This window comes from Lissotriton helveticus, chromosome 5_1 (assembly GCF_964261635.1).
Source record: "Lissotriton helveticus chromosome 5_1, aLisHel1.1, whole genome shotgun sequence".
Lineage (NCBI taxonomy): Eukaryota > Metazoa > Chordata > Amphibia > Caudata > Salamandridae > Lissotriton > Lissotriton helveticus.
Window position 1 is genome coordinate 1,277,165,479 of NC_136065.1, and position 17,176 is coordinate 1,277,182,654.

The 17,176-nt window shown below is 41.3% G+C and overlaps 1 protein-coding gene across 1 annotated transcript in view; it reads right to left on the minus strand.

Annotated features, from left to right (window-relative positions):
* Window positions 1-4,763: 4,763 nt before the first annotated feature.
* Window positions 4,764-17,176, minus strand: part of LOC144752644 (fish-egg lectin-like) — a 496,941-nt gene continuing 484,528 nt past the window's right edge. The window contains exon 4 of the mRNA XM_078640524.1: window positions 4,764-4,908. Within this exon, the coding sequence (XP_078496650.1) occupies window positions 4,764-4,908 (145 nt within the window). The remainder of the gene's footprint in view (window positions 4,909-17,176) is intronic.

Below are 17,176 nucleotides of genomic sequence, written 5' to 3' on the forward strand. Positions count from 1 at the left end.
ATTGTAGGATTGGTTGGAGAAGCACAAGACATATTTCTTATAGTATTCGGCCATCTCCAAAAGTTTGATTAAATCATGGTTGTTGTCTGGAGCCAGTAAATTCTCTGTATTCTTCACCAATGACTTATTAGACTTGACCCCACTCCTAGACAGCTTATGTACTAAATATACCATCTCCTTCTGGATTATTTTGTATTTAGATACGCTTAGAGTGAGTCCTCTCACCCTGAACCTTTCAAGCACTGTTCCCAACCTACGATCATGTTCCTTCTTTGTAGAACCATAGATCAATACACCATCTTGATACATTTTTACCCCAGCAATATTATCCAATACATTTTCTATTACCCTTTGAAAAACAGAGACTGCAGAATTCAGGCCAAAGCCCATCTTGGTAAATTTGAAAAACACGAACAGTGTAATGAAGGACGTCAGATTCATGGAGCTACTGTCTAATCTAGTCTGATGATATGTAGCTGTAAGGTCTAGGGTGGACACCACTCTAGCACCCTTCATGTGTCAGAGTGTCTCTGAAATATAGGGAAGGGGATACCTGCCGACTACCATGACCCTGTTAACTCTCCTTAAATCCACACATAATATGACCTCACCTGAAGATTTGCGAGCGAAAAACACTGAAACAACCCATTCTGTTGCCTCTGATTCTACAATGATGCCTTCCTTTTCAAACTTTTCAAGTTCTGTAAACATGGCTTGTCTTAACGCCACAGGTACCACTCGTACTTTACACATCACTGGAGATGCGTTGTCCTTTAACGCAATCCTGTAGGAATAATCAGACACATCTTAATGTCTCGCTGAAAAACATCAGCAAATTCTTGACACAGATCTTTAACAAGGGCATCTCCATCTTTACCTTCTTTAACAGCGCATTGTCACTTTTTCCCAAATCATTGGCATGTACATATTCTACTGTCAGTGGTATCTCTTTCAAAACAATACAAGGTTCACTATTAGGATCTAATATTACATATAAATCTTTTCGGTGGAACTAGCTGATAATACTGTCACCTTTGTATGAGATGTACATTTTCCCCACTGTGAACTGCCCGATGTATTCAATTTCTCCTTTGAAAAATTCAAATAGTTTCATAGGTTGACCCCCCAAAAGCTGGTGGTCTAATATCTGGCTTGAATACTTTAACCTAGTTCATCAAATTTCATGTATAAAACTCTCTGGGTATCAAACACTTTCTCACTTTGAGACCATTCACGTTGAGCCAATCAATGGGTCCATCTTTCTTTTGTTGCCCTATTTGAAGAATCACTTCCCCACAATCCAATTAGTCAAACTCAGTATCATCATCAACACAACTTCTTTCACTTTCTTTGTTCTATTCTGAGACTTGCAGCATTTGGCAAAAGGTCCAACTTTGCCCGGGTCTGACACTTGACTGATAGTGCTGGACAACTCTTATCGTTAGCTAGATGGCCTAATGTGCCACACCTAAAATAAATACCATCATTTTGTTTCTTTGGTATGTGTCTGTATGTTTTCCTTTACTTTATACAGCTAACCTGCTAGTACCAAATATTGGTTAGATTCAATTGTATTTGATAGAGTAGGCCGACGATAAGATCCTAATGCATCATACAAAAGTAGGTTTACAGAAAGTTTTGGATGTGTTAAGTACCTACAATATTACCAACAAACTAGTGGCCAACTGTAAAAAAAAAGGTTTTTATTTTTGGCAAGGTTTGCCAAATTTTCTGATCACCTTTAACGGCAATAAAATGAAAGAAAATATTAGGGATTTTAATTCAATACTGACAAAACCTAATAACCTATTTTAATGATTGATAGATGCAGTTTTACTGTTTTTATGTTATTATGCAATGATTTTTTGTAACAATTGTAATGAATTGAAATAGAATGTGCTGCCACAATTCTATTCTGACCTTTCCTATGTTGCATCCTAACATGAACTAGTCACAAATGCTTCTTCTTAAATTAACTTCAAATTTACAAGTGGCCCACAATTTACGTAAGTCAGTTACATAAATCTCCACTGACTCCTGTGGTTCTTGCACTCTTCGTCAAAGTAACACTGCTCTAAGATCATACTTGCTTTTGGCAGGTAATGTTTATTCATCTTTTTAATGTGTAGTTCAAACTCATTCAACTCGAAGGAAGGTGTTCAAGAACCTCTTGGCCTTCAGGAGCCAAACAATGAAGAAGCAGAGCGGCTTACCTCTCTGTGCTCATAGAAGACCCACAAACCGAAGTGAAGACTTGTTTGTGTTGTTTTTTACATTTTGACCACCTGACTAGGCCTGGAAGAAATCCCAGTGCTCGACTAAGCACCCGAAACTTTGTACTTCCCTGTAAAAGAAATCTGAACTACAATAATATCCCCGAAATGTACACGTACTTCAGATGTCAGTGCGCGCAATGTCGTATAGTGAAGATCTCACAAGACCTCAATAATCAACGTAGCTGCAGTACGATCCTCACAAAGTGGGTTACCCAGGCAACCAGCTTAACAACTAATAATATTAACTGCGCTGTGTGACATCAATCTTCCGAAGTGGAAGACGTGCAGCCATGTCCAACGTACAGTTCTCAGCGCTACAATCCTCATGAAGCAGGTTACCCAGGCAACTATCTTAACAACAAATAACTTAAGCCGAGCTCCAAGTGTGATGTGGATCTTCGGACGTGCAGACTTGTCTAATGTACAGCTCCGAGCTCTACGAGTTAGAATCACAAGGGACGCAACAAGTGTGACAGACTTCCTCATGTGCAGGTAGACACGGCCACAAGATGGGTAGCATGCCTTGCCCTTCGCTGTCTTCCGTGCTTGTAACCCAATCAGTCAGTCAAGTATTGACAATGCACAGCAAATCACCCGTATGGGTCTCATGGCGCTGGAGTTGCTACTGCTTCGTGGTGATCTGTTCATGAGGTGAGGTGCAGAGGCAGGTTGTTCCAAGCTTTGGCCACCAGTTGTGAGAAGGAGCAAGTTGTGCTGTTGTTTGAGAGGATTCAAGGGGTGTCTACGAGAAAGAGGGAGGCAGTTCATAGGTGTCTGGTCAGCTGGGGGAAGGTCATGCATTTGTTGATGTATGCTGATCCTTTCTTGTGCAGAGCTTTGTATGCTTGGGTCAGTGTAGAATCTTGAGGTGGGGTGTGATGAGGGTCCGTCTGGGGAGGTCGAAGATGAGTCTTGCAGCTGAGTTTTGTATTGTCTGTAGTCTCTTTAGGAGGTGTACAGTGGATCCTACGTATAGTGTGTTCCCGTAATCCAGCCTGCTGGTGACAAGGGCTTGCATTATGTTCCTTCTGGTGTTGACGGGAGCCACATGAAGATTTTACAGAGCATGTGTGGGGTGTGGACACAGTCAGATGATACTGCGTTTACGTGTTACGTCATAGAAAGCTTGCTGTCCAAGATGATGCTAAGGTTGCGAACATGGTCTGTTGGGATGTGGAAAGGCCGAGTTCAGGAGGCCACCATGTGCCATTCCAAAGCAAGATGTTGTTCCCAAAGATGAGGACTTCAGCTTGTCCGAGATGAGCTTGTGACAGTTGTCCTTCATCCAGTCAGTGACGTCCATCATACAACTGTGGAAGTTGGACCGGAAGGTGGGGGGATCTTCTGACAGTGAGAGGATGAGCTGGGCGCCTTTGGCATAGGAGATGATGTTGAGTCCTTGCGATATGATGGTGTTGGCCAGGGGGAGGACATGTACGTGTTGAAGAAGGAAGGGCTTGGGGGCGCCGCAGATGATGATCATGGGTTCTGAGATGAACGGTGGGAGTCAGATTCTCTGGATTCCTCCGGTGAGGTATAAGGAGATCCATTTGAGGGCATCTCCCTGGATTACGATCCACCTTTATAGCACAGGGGACTGCAGAGACATTCTCATTCACATAAATGGCTCAGATTGTAAGCTTCTCTCAATAATCATTAATACCACACAGTATGTCAGTATGACAGTACCTTAAATGAATCATACGCTTCATGTGTGTTCGGGTGTTGAGACGTTAATCGATTTAAATTTTGCTTGTCGTCAATGTGATGAAATAGAGCAGCACACCAAATCAGAGAAACATGAATATATTTATTATAGTTCGATAGGAAACATGAAACATCCCAGCCACCACATCCGCCAGCTTCCATTTCTAACAATCCTTACATATCAACATTCTAAAAATCCTCACCACTCTATGACTCATTGCAACCAGTCTACGTATAAGGATACCTCACTTTCTCCACCAGAATTATGAGACTGACCCTAGATTAGCCACCTGAGTTGACTAAATGCCTTGGTGGGGCCAGAGAAGCCGCATCCATCAGATTTTCCAACACATCTGAAACATTACGTTGGGTGCTAGACTGTTGGTTGTGTCGGGCGATATTTTTTTTCATCAGCTTAACCATTACTTTCTGCATTTAAAATAAACCCTGAGATAGACAGACAGCTAAAGAAACTATTAAGGCAACAACGGGTAAAGAAATCAAAAAACTCAAAAGTGCCCTGCTTACTTTCTATACTTTCCACTACTTGTCTGGAAGAAGGGTACCCTCCTGTGATGTTATGAGAAACAGGCTTTGTTGGGAAAGAAATAAGGAGAGGCTAACAAACAGCAATCAGCGAGACAGAGGGTGAAACATAGAAAAAAGGGACTGCACAATAGTAGAAGATACAGCATTGATAAAATGATCAGAAGAAGGAGCGTGATCCATTCTGTGACTGAAACTGATCTGCGTGGCTGAGCTGGTGAGCACTCTTCTGCTTTACAGTTTGCATCTCAGAATCTTCTGGTCGTCGGTGATGAGCCACAGCAGGCCCAGGTCGTATGACAGGTGTCTGAACTTATGGCATTTGTACTGCACTAGGCTCCAGGATGTTCCAAATGGATTGCTTGCACTTATCCCATTCCTAAAATAAAGATGAGAGGATTTTTATTGGGGATTGTCAGCTGCCACAGGTTTAAAGAATTAAAATCTGCCAGATAGTGGAGTTGGTGCTTTACTAGTAGAAAGAAGACTGACACATCAAATAACATTCGCACTGTGTGAGCAGATTGGTCTGAAAGTGCATGGGTTCAGTGCCTTAAAATGAAGTGGACGGGGTGTGCTGGTGGGTACGGGGATGTATAGCAGGGCAAGGTATCCCACACTGCATCTCACTCTCCTTATAGTGGCCATGTGAACAAAGGTACTGACAGTTTTTCCTGTCCCTGAATCACAGACAAACCATTTTCTATGTGTTGGAAAGTGGGTTATTAGTAGTGGTGAATATGCATCTACTACTAGCAATAAGGCTACTAACACAGTCTAGGGCTCAGTACAGGTCTCAATAAATTATTCCCATGCTCAACGTTGGGCAGCTTGGATGCGAGCAGGCTGGCTTAACTTAGGAGACAGGTCTGTAAAGCATAACACCAAATCAATAAATAACTAAGAGATAACACGCAATAAATATCCCACACAATGTATAAAAATAGGAAACATTTTTATGCTTAAAATGACACCAAAATGACAAAAATCCAATGTAGGGAACCGGAGATTTTAATTTTGAAAGATTTAGCAGTATATAACACTTAGAAACCTATAGCGCTACTCTGAGACATCTGGTCATGGTTGACTGTGACAAAGTCAAAGTTTCAGGCCGACCGCGAATGACCCCTGCTTGGATACCCCTCGTGGTAGGCCTCAGTCTAAATTTTACCTTCGGACTTAGAAATATTTCTGGAGTTTTTGATGCCTTGGTCCCTCGATGCTCTTCACCAGTCCTGGGAAATCCCAGTCAAATTCTGGAAGTTGGACCTCCAGAGCTTTTCAGCAAGATGAATCAGCGGGGCAGGCCGGCGCGTGGTTGAAGATCGCAGGCTTGGCTCTCACGGTTGAGTCGGTCTCCTTATGGAGCTTTTTTCCAAAGTTGCTCCAAACTTCTCCAAACCTCTGAAACTTCTTTCTGAAGTTCCACTTGGGGGTAAAAAGTGTCCAAAACACAATCCAAGGGTCTGGAATCTCCAAGATGGTCCTTGAAAGGTTGGGACCACAATTCCCACAATGCACCTGGACAAAACCCTTACAAATCCTAGGGTTGCACTCCAGGCATGGGATTCTTGGTGGTGATGGCCCAGGTGAGCTCCGTTAACCTGTAGCTCGGAGGGAGTTCACTCTTTGTTCCTCTTGAACCAAGGTACATCCAAGGGACTGTAGTTTCAGATAATGCAGGAGGCAGAGTCCGTAAGAATGCAGGGCCCAATGGTGCAAATCAAGTTCCCAGCTTGGTAAGCCTTCTCCTCTTAGTTTCAAGCAGCAGACCTGAGAGACTGTGCGCCTCGCACATATTTTTTCAATGTTCTCTGGGGCCAAGCAGGAAGGCACTCCTGTCCAATGAGGTGCAGGGTAACACCCCAGAGCATGACCACTTTCTCTAAAGTGTGGCATAATCTTCCTCCAGAAAGCACTATTCTTCAAAAAATTCAGTATAGCTGAAATCTCAGCAGAGGAGCAAGAACTAGTTAAGACAACCTCCAGTATGGCTCATTTCGATAGCTCTCCTCCCCCTACCATTTACAACTTCCTGCCCTAAGCCTGCCATCTGGCTGGATCAGAGGGCTGTGGGTAGATGGGCTTTCCTGGCTGTCCTATCTCTCCTTTGAAGCTCATGCTTTATAATCCCTTCCCCCTGCTCTGCCATTCCTGTGTAGAGGAGCTCTCTCCAACAGATAGTGTCTCTGTGGTGAGCCACTTATCACTTCATCAAAGCAGCCTGGCTAATCCAGTTAACTCTGACCAATCAGGGAAGAACAAAGCAAGGTTTAATTTTGACTCACAGACAAGAGAACCATAACTTCTTTTCTGTACATTTTAGGATAAATTCAACAATAGCATATTCTTTGATTTATGAATACTATTATCCTAAGTCCTTGAAATATATTTTATGTGATTCCTAACAATACTTATGCCTTCATAAACTACTGCAATGTTATTCTATGAGGCTAGGGATCTACAATGGGTAAATTGATATGTGCAATTTCTCAAACACCAGGGCTCATAAAGCATCTTTTATAAGGACCCTGCTTATAGCTACCTGACCCCCCCGACCGTTGGAATTCCCATGGAAGACTTCAGGGGTCCTGAATATTCACTAATAGTACAGATAGTTACTCCACAGTGCTCCTAGCGCTAAAGCAGATTTTGGGAGGCACTTTACTTCAATGGGGAAAGTGACATGTGCAATTTCTCTATCCACAGGGCATATAAAACATAACTTGTAAGGTCCCTCCTTATAATGACATGACCCCCCGCCATTGGGAGACCTAGGGGAGACCCTTGGGATACATACTATGCAAGAATATTGTGGAGTATCACTCTTTAAGTACCCATACCACTAAAGTCAGATTTGGGCACAAATTATATTTAATAGCAGTGCTACAACACAGGGCTGCTTTTAAAATGGTCTCAGGCTCTCAGCAGTGCACACATGCAAGTACAACAAAGGCTGCGGGCCTCTAAACTACCACGCCCAATTATGTACTAGGGGCATAAAGGTAGTTTTAATCCCCCTGCCCGATAATGTACTAGGGACCTTTTGGGGTAGGTTATGCCAATCATAGGTACACCCTAACACCTAGTGTACACTAATGCAAGTGTATTTCACTGGGTCTTCTCAACAAAGCACAAGCCCTGCCTAGAGCAGAGCCCAGAGCACTCTGAGTCAGAAAGCTAGCATCCTCGGGTCCCAAATGGGGAAAAAGTGGAGGGACACTGCTAACATGTCCTGATTTCTGACACTATGAATATGTAAAAGGTATTCCTGAATTTCCAAGAGTAAACTTATGTTCATTGGACTCACTGTCTTTTCCTGTGCTCAAAATGATTCATCCTTTCTAGCCATATCTGTACAGCACCTAGGCATGTCGTCTTATGTGTCCCACTCTCTTCATACTGTCTAAGTTGGAGGCTTCCTTGCAGATGACATTGAAAATAGCTGCTGTTTTGAAAACCTATCATCGGGGTTGCCCATTGCTACAAAGTGCAAAGAGAAAGTTGGAAGAACAAAGCCTGTGAAGACAAATGGTACCCTGATAATGAAAAGAAGGTCCTAGAACAGGAGTAAGGTTGGATGAAGCGGAATAATCTGCTTGAATGTTGTGCCAGCAACGATTCCTTGTGAAAACTAATATTGGTTTTACAGTATAATTATTCTGATATAAAGGGAAAAATAAAGAATTCAACACAGTTTTATAATCTCAGTGGTAAAATCCAGAGTGATCAATTTATTATTTCGTTTTTTTTATTGCCATTTAAAAAATACACAACCAGAATGCAAACGACATAAGAAACACCGAAATAAAAAAAACATCCATTCCCCCCAGCCCCTCACAGAGAATACATGTGCAATTCAATAAAGAAAGTGCTTATAACATGATTTCTTAAATTCATAAACAATGTTTGACGAATTTGGATATAGTCTACTATGTCGAAGCGCCTTTCCTCTAGTGGATCACCATACCATTGTCATAAAGTGAAAAGTGCCTAATAATAAAAAAAAAGGAAATATTTTCCATCTAATGGAGATCTAGATAGAAGAACACACCCAATAACCAATCTCCCTTGCCCCCAAAAAGGGCCATTTGCTTTTGTTTCCACAAATAAGTCAAGGGTACTCGTAGTGCATTTTATTATTTCCCCCCTTACATGGCCAAGTGGTTAACCCAATAGGTCAAGTGTCCCAGATCCTCAATCTCTTTTTCCTGGCTTGCACTCCCTTATTTGCGTAAACCGCTTTTTCCAGGTTGTGTGCAGATAGCAATCGAGCCAACCATTGGTGAAAGGAAGAAGAGTTAGCATCCAGCCAGGCAGAGGCCACGCAGAGCCTAAAGATAGCCATGCAATAAAAATCAAAGACCACCCTAATTGTGCCAGACAGTGTCTTGTACCTCGAACAATATCACAGAAGGGGTTAAAGTTAAATTCAAGGACAATTTATCAATAAAATAACTAGAGTTTTCCTCTAACATTTACGAGAGGGCATCACAGATGGCAAACATATGAAATATGTCTGCTCGATAAAGAGAATATCATAGGCATCGAGTACCTTTACCATCCGCCCATTTAGATATCCTATTCGGTGTATAGTGTAAAAAAAAGCAGGTTTTATAAAACTGAGCCTGAAGATTTGCAGCTAACAAACAGATTGTGCAGCTGAGAGGGTTTGATAAAAAGCCATATCAGTTATGCCTAATTAAGATTGCCCTTTCCCTGAGTATTTTTCCAAATCATCTGGTTATTGAGGAAATTGTTGATTGTACCAATTCTGGAAGGTTTAATACCAATCAATTTTTAAATAAGTTCACTTTTAGCAAAGCCGAAAGGACCACCGCCTCTTACGCTGTATAAAATTCCTAATTTGAAGATATTAAAAAAATTCCTTGTGGCTAAGATTAAAATTATTTACTAAAATCGCAAAATTTAATAATATCTGATGAAGAGAAAAAGACCCCAAGTTTGTTTATTCCAGCTTTAATCCATGTTGCCATATAATAATCCTCAAAAATCTCAGGGAAATTCTCATTACTACTCAAATGGGTATAGAAATTCAATCTACCAATGCCCAGCAGTCTGAGAACTGAGATAAAGACCGTATAAGCTCCCATAAGGGTCTTGAATCTCACCCTTTTGTAATACCCCAGTTCCAACTGCCACCATAAACAGCCCAAGATTTCTTGCAATAAGACTGCAAAATGCTACAAGGTAGTCGCCCAATAGTACAATTTTAAATTGGGAAGGTTCCATAACCCCTACCCCCCCATGTTTTGGAAGTGACAAGAATTTTGTAGACCTCCTGGGCTGAGAGCAGGCCAAAAGAAATTGAGAAAAGTGACAATCAAATGTCTTCAATCGTGGGTTCAAGAATTCTATTGGTATAGATCTAAAAAAAAGTATAACGTTTTTGGAAAGAATATCATTTTAATAACGTTACATCTAACTACAAGGGAAAGGTGTAAATTATTCAACCTATTGCAGTGATCTCTTAATCTTATTGGCCAGAGGGGCAAGATTTTCATCAAGAATCATAACGGTATTAACCTCTATATTTACAGCAAGGTACCCTGCATTTTTCACCCACTGCGGTCCACCCAATATATTTTTCTTGTTATCGTTATTTAAGGAATACCTCAACACATCCCCAAACTTTTTGGGCCTCTGCTTCAACTGCCTTTATTGACGTTTCCGGGTTTGGAGTAACCAATTCAATGTAGTCAGCATAGGCCATTATTTTCGTGTTGTAGCCTTGCATAAGTATAGGGCGAATAATCATATTAGCTTCTAGTCTCCTGATGAAAGGATCAATGTACACTGTGAAAAGCAAAGGGAAACAGGGACAACCCTGCCGAGTCCCCTTTGAGATCCGAAATTGTTCAGTCATTTTCCCATTTATCAGTACACTGACAGTGGGTTTAACATATAATGCCTGTATAGCCCGTATAAAGTCAAAGCCTATCCCCATTCTCTGCATGACAGCCCAAAGTAAAAACTAGGAGACCCTATCGAAAGCCTTTTCAGCATCAAGTAGAATCAAGGCCATAGGGTCTCCTGTAACCTGAGTTGCATTAAACAGAGAGATGGCTCTTCTCATATGATCCAGTGTGTCTCTCCCGGGTACGAACCCATGCTACCATTTGGAAACTAATTTGCCAAAAACCTGCGACAAGAGGCTCGTATTTTGAAAAGATTTTGGAGACCTTATTGATTAGAGTAATCGAGCGATACGAGCCTAGCTCCTGAATAAGTCTGTCCTTTTTATGGAATACAATAATTTTAGCAAGCGACCAGGATTTGGAGAGGGGACTGCACCTTTAAAAATCTGCACAAAGAGGGTTTTTAAAAACTCTATTAGTTGGCCTGAGAATATTTTAAAGAATTCAGTAGGTATGAGATCTATGGGGCCCCCCCCTCTGGTAAGCTGGTCATAGAAATAAAAATCTCCCAAGAGGGGAGCCCTTCAAGTAGCTCTTGTTCCTCCCCAGTCAATTGAGTCAGCAAAGTTGAATCCAGATACTCATCCATAGCCTTCTGCATAGAGTGAGCATCCCAATCTGTGCTCTCAGTATATAATGCCTGGAAATACTTTTGAAAAGTTACCCTCATCCTATCCGGCTCCGTTACTATCCCTTCTATTGGATCCCTGATTGACTGTATCATGTTATTTGTGGTTTGCTGCCTTGTTCTCATTGCTAGGTCATTTCTTATTTCTACGCTACATTCATAGGCTTTTTCCCCTAGAAGCAGCCAGTTTCGATGCTGCTTTCTTTCCCCAATTGCTGCCTTGACGGTCACCACCTCCATTCGGCGGCTCCTCCATTGGGGCGTGGAGACGTCGCCTCACCACTTCCTCCCAATGCGAGAAACAGAAATATAAAATGGTAAAACTACCATTTTATGTTTCTGCTTCTCTCACTGAGAAAGCAGAAGTGCTTGGTTGGGGGCGGGCGGGTGTTCGGTACTGCTCATGGGCTGACCAAAGCAGTCATGCGCACTCTACATTTTCTCTATGTAGGCTGCATGCAGCCTACATAGAGAAAATGGCCTCCCTACAGGCGCCCGGCTGGGGCACTGTCCGCTGCACCACACCAATCACAACGCTGCCATTGCAGCGTTGTGATTGGTTTAGTGGAGGGGAGGGAGGCTGCTGTGGTAAAACGTTACGCAGACCAGGCCAGGAGCAGCAGGAGCTAAGGCGGCGACACGTGTGACCAGGAAGGAAGGTACTTTTTTTATTTTACCGCTTCCCCACGTACCCGCAACCCCTCCTCCCCCCCGCCCGAATTGCCAGCCGTGACTGAGTAGTGTGCTTTAAACATTGTCTTACTATATTATATTTGTGCTATTTTATGTTCAGTTCAGCTCTAGTTTCAAATAAAGAATACATACATTTTTGCTCCTGTAGAATACTTTCGAAAAGCATTGTTAAAATACATTAGGTAAATAAATCAAAGACAGTGCTTCATATAACCTGGCATGAAAACATGAAGTCTCAGTTCACCGGCCATGTTCTGTGTAAGTGTTTCTGTTACCCCTCCCAAGGCAATGCTCAGCCCTTGTGTATTTTTGCGGTGGGAGGCATGGAATGACACTTGCTACCATTTATACCTCCTGGTCTGAACAGCTCTACAGAGATGTTGCCTCTTAAAGTGATTTCCTCAGTTTTTTGCCGGCGCGCAAGGGTCCTGATTCTGTTTTACGTTTTGACGTGCATGAAGGCTTCATAGATGTCTTTGCAGTTGTGGCTGATGATATATTGTTATAAAGCTCGCAACAGAATTCTTTCCATGTATTCTGAAAGAACACAACTTGTATTTAGAACTTTCCAAACCCTTCTTTGATGGCAGAGCTATGTCTGCATGAGTCGAGTTACTGTCCCGGTCATAAGGCTTCATGGCCCATTATCTGCACCACGTGATATTCTGTTGCTGTACTCCTGCCGTAAGGCCTGGATGCTTGGAAGGAGATTGCAAAGCAGTATTACTGGTGACAGCGCTCACAACAGTTTTAAAAATGAAAATGTCAAAATGTACTTTTTTGTCTGAAAGGTCTAGCTATTCTGGTGTAGATGAGTGTGTGAATCACAAACTCGACATTAAAACTGATACGAATGGACACTGACTTTTGGAAATGTATTTGCTTATTTTTTTTTTAGAAGTCCTTTCTTGCTTCATTATGATTAGTTTTTAGCATTTGTGATTTTTAACCTAGTGAATATGAAATTAAGATACAAGCAGAGCTGTTGAAGTAGACGGGCGCAACATCTTTTGAAATGCGTGCGAGTAGACCTTCCGACTGTGTAGTACCATGGCCACACTGCTTGTATTCGAAGTCTTTTTGATTTGCGAACTGACACCGATTTCACTTGTGCCTTCCTTTGTGAGCAGATTGGCTAAGCTTCTAAAAGCATTACTGTTATTTTCCGGAGTGTATTTTCATGGCATTTTTGGGCTGTCTCAATGGATATGTCAACATTTTCTGTGACTTTGTGCCAACAGCTTTCAGTCTGCTGGTGTGGGTGTTTATTGGTGGTTTATCTTCCAGTAGCATTAACAGATTGAGGGTAGGTTGGCGAGATTTTATGTGGGGTAAGTTAATGCCCCTGCTACAGAAAAACACACAGCACAACCTTGCAAAATAAGCCAATACTTTTAAAACTTGTTCAACAACGTTTTATATAAAACAAACTTTATATTAATATAGGTGTTTTTAATGCCTTCTTAATTTCATGTTCCGGACTCTTGCCAGGTTCCTCTCCTCTCTGTTGACTGCTGGGTGTCAGTGGTCGGGCTTCTTAATAAATTCCTTTTCTTAATAATTCATCACTCTAGAATCATTACATGTGGCCTTTCAGTTGGCAATCAAGATCAGCCTTACCCTCTACAGACACCATCGTGAGTCTATAGCAGGCATCATCCATTCACAGCACCTTAAAAAATGTCGAAAGTACTGATGCAACCTTGAAAGTGCAGCGTGCTTTACCGGGGAAGGTTGACAGAAGCAGCAAGCTATGGAGAGAAGGGGCATTTAGGTCAAACCATCACTTGTGAAACAGTAGCACACAGTGGTACAGATAGACAGAGCACATGGTAGACTGACATCTGATATGCATCCAATTAGACTGTCAGTTGTGCCAGTCACTGACTTTGTTAGAACAGATTCACAATTGTTTTATTAACCTTCCTGCTTTCTCAAATTTGTCATGGGGGAGAATCCCCCCAAGCCCCTCGTAGGTTGTTTGGGCTCACTTGCTACGCTCACCGCAGTGCAGTACAAGTATTTATTTTACGCTGCACCACTTTTAAATGTCACCGGCCGGCACTGCTGTATCCACTTCCGTCCCCTGCTGGACTGCAATCATAAGCTTTTCTTCTGCCTTAGCCAAATTCTTTTGAGATTCTTTTTCATTTTTTCCCACCTTGAAGGAAAACTAAAGGGATTCTCCCGAATACATGCCTTAAGAGTATCCCACACCACTCCTATTGGTGCAGTGCCGACATCCCTAGCGAAATATTCCACAATCCACCCCTTCAAATATTTACAATAATCCTCATTGTACAGTAAAGCTCTTTCAAAGTTCCAGGCGGAGACTCTCTTTGTTAACCCTTTCTCTTTAATCTCCAAAATTAATAGATCAGACAAAATCCAAGGGTGATGCTCTATATAAGCATCCTGCATTAAAAAAGAGGATACAAAAAAGTCATCTAGACGGGCATGAGACTGGTGTGGAGCGGAATAATATTTATACCTGTGCTCGTCTGGCTTTAAGCTTGACCATACATCATTAAGCCCATGGCCTCAGCTAAAATTCCTAAGAGCTTGTAATACTTCTTTTGTTTCCTCTGTAACTCTAATATTCATCCATGACCCAATTACAAGGTAAGTTAATATTCAGTTCTGTGCATATAACAATTTACATGGGACAGTGCACTAGCTCATTTGATAGCCAATCAAAAACCCCAGGGTCATCAGCAATACTGCCATACTCATAAGGTAAAAGGGGTATAAGATAAAGACCAGCATTGGGAAATAACCCACCTCCCATGTGGATCCACCCTAGTTTGCTTAAACTTTATAAAATTAGTATGAACTAGAATTTCCACCCCACGCTTGCGTACACTTTGAGATGTCCTCCCAATTAAACTATAACCCATAGTTTTTAACACATCCTTCTGTGTCTCTTCAATATGGGTCTCTTGTAGGCAGACAATATCCTCACACAGAGTTGCAACCCTTGAGAGACTCTCTGTCTTTTCCGAGCATTCTTTAGTCCACAAATATTAAGGGTGGCAACCCGCAGCTTTTCCTTTCCTAGCATTAGAAGGACCTAGAGTGATCAAGTTAGAAGACAAAAAATTTATGCACTAGGGTGAAGATTGAGTGGATGCAGGGACGATGATCAGAATAATCCTTGAAGATTGGTGGAGTGATACAAATGGGACTATTTCACACTCGAGGACCAGCCATGAGTTTTGATCCTTGACATAGACTCTGCGGTCTTGCGAAAACATTCTATGTCTACCATAAAGTACTTCTGCCGGCAGTAAAATGTCAAAAGATAAAAGGCAAGAAAGAAGCAAAGGGCCACAAATTAATCTCGCAAATATTGGCAATGGTAATCAGCATAATAATTTACCAGCTTCCAAGCAGAAGAGAGAAATTCACAAGTTATCACACAGATTGGACTTCATTTTGAAGAAGTGTAATTCATTTACATAATGCTCCAATATTTACTTGTGGCTCTGAGTTCGACAATTACTGTTTAGACTACAGGTGCTCAATGTAAACCAGAGTATCAACTGGGGGTCATCTAGAGAAAGAAAACATAGAAGAGACAATTCCAGATAGTAATCTGGTCTAGTGTAGATGCCGACTGTCTAGAAATCTTGTAAAAGGGTCACCATTTGCGAGGTAACTGTTGTACATGGACTTTGTCTCTTTTCCCCAGGTTTGTATTTCCTTGATACTCTCTAGATGTCACTGTATATTTACCTGATGACATCATAGAATGTTGTAGTAATTGCCTAAGCCTACTGACAGTTGGAGGCAGGCTGAGTGACAAGGAGGTCACTCCTGGTGGGGTCTCTTAATTACCATCATAAGAACTGGACCTGTAACTACCTTGAATAAAGAAACCATAAATATATCCATGACTCATGGACATCTTTTATATACCACAGTAACCAAAACCAGTCAGACATCAAACCCACCCTTGGGAAAGAAGGAATTGATTTGGTTGGAACCTCTAGCGTCTGCTTTCAAAATCCAGGATTGAAGGTGACCAATTTGTGGTAGGGAACACCAAGCACAATAAAGGCTGATATCGGTTGCAGGATATAACTTCTATTTTATTCAGTAGTATAGCAAATACAGGAGCCCAAAGCATGAGCTGTTGGAAGTAGCAAGTCAAGTAATATCTGACATAAGTAAAGTTCTAATGACATAACAGGATTCCAGAAAGAACATTCTAATATTTAATGGGACATTACTTAAAGACAATAGTTACAGTGTACTACATACCCTCCCCGCATATAGCAAAACAAACAAATTAATATAATTCATAATCATTGAATCTGACAGGTAATCTGCAATTACGAAGATCACTTACAGATGGCATGGCAGATGGACTAATAGAACACCTAGGTGAAATATTAGTAGAATTTTGTGAAGAACTATTGAAATTTGAACCAGATGAAGGATTGGAAAGTTCAAAACCAGGTCCAAAAGTAAAGTCATTATAATTTTCGTCCAGTCTGTTGGCATAAACCTCATTGAAAATGTTTACCTGATTGTTCTTAACTTTTACAACATTGTTTTTGTTCCACCAACCTTTATTCTCTAATTGAACAGAAGATTTGGTGACTCTGTTAACACAAACAGGTAATGTAAATGTAGACTGACCCTTACAGACTTTATATGGTTTTTTAATAAGAACCCAATCATTTGTCTTTATATTAGGGCAAAGTGAACCATTGGAACTATCGTAAGATTTCTTTTGTAAGAGTTGTTTATTAGCTACTCTATTCTTGATAACTTGAGTATCCAGTAAAATATTCCTTTTGTTGACCAATTTAGAACCAGTTGCCAAATTAGAGAACGATTTGGGCACACGTTTGGACCTAGGTTCCCTGCCTCTAAGAGCTTTAAAAGGCGAAACACCAGTAGTTGAGTGAGGTGTTGTCAAATAAGCACACATTTTCTCTTGTAGAAAACTACTTACATCAGAATTAATTGCTAAGGCAGTTTGAACTCCTCCTTTTATGAAGCGATTGGCCCTTTCGACAAGTCCATTAGAAGAAGGACTATATAAAGCAACTTGACAGTGTTTAATTTCACGACTCCTCATAAAATGAGTGACTGATTCATACAGAAAATGTTGACCATTGTCAGCAATGATGCAATTAGGGGTACCTTCAATATTAAACAACCTTTGGAGAAATAAAATTACAGTAGATGAATTAGCAGCTTGCACAAAAGAATAATATATCCATTTAGATAAATAATCAATTGCCACCAGACAGTACCTTTTATCAGATGGTAGTAGGTTAAATGGTCCAGAAAAGTCTAATGCGATTGTTTCCCAAGGAGAATTTGGGAATGGAACTGGCATTAAAGGTTTCTTGTGAGTTTTCCAATGTTTGTCT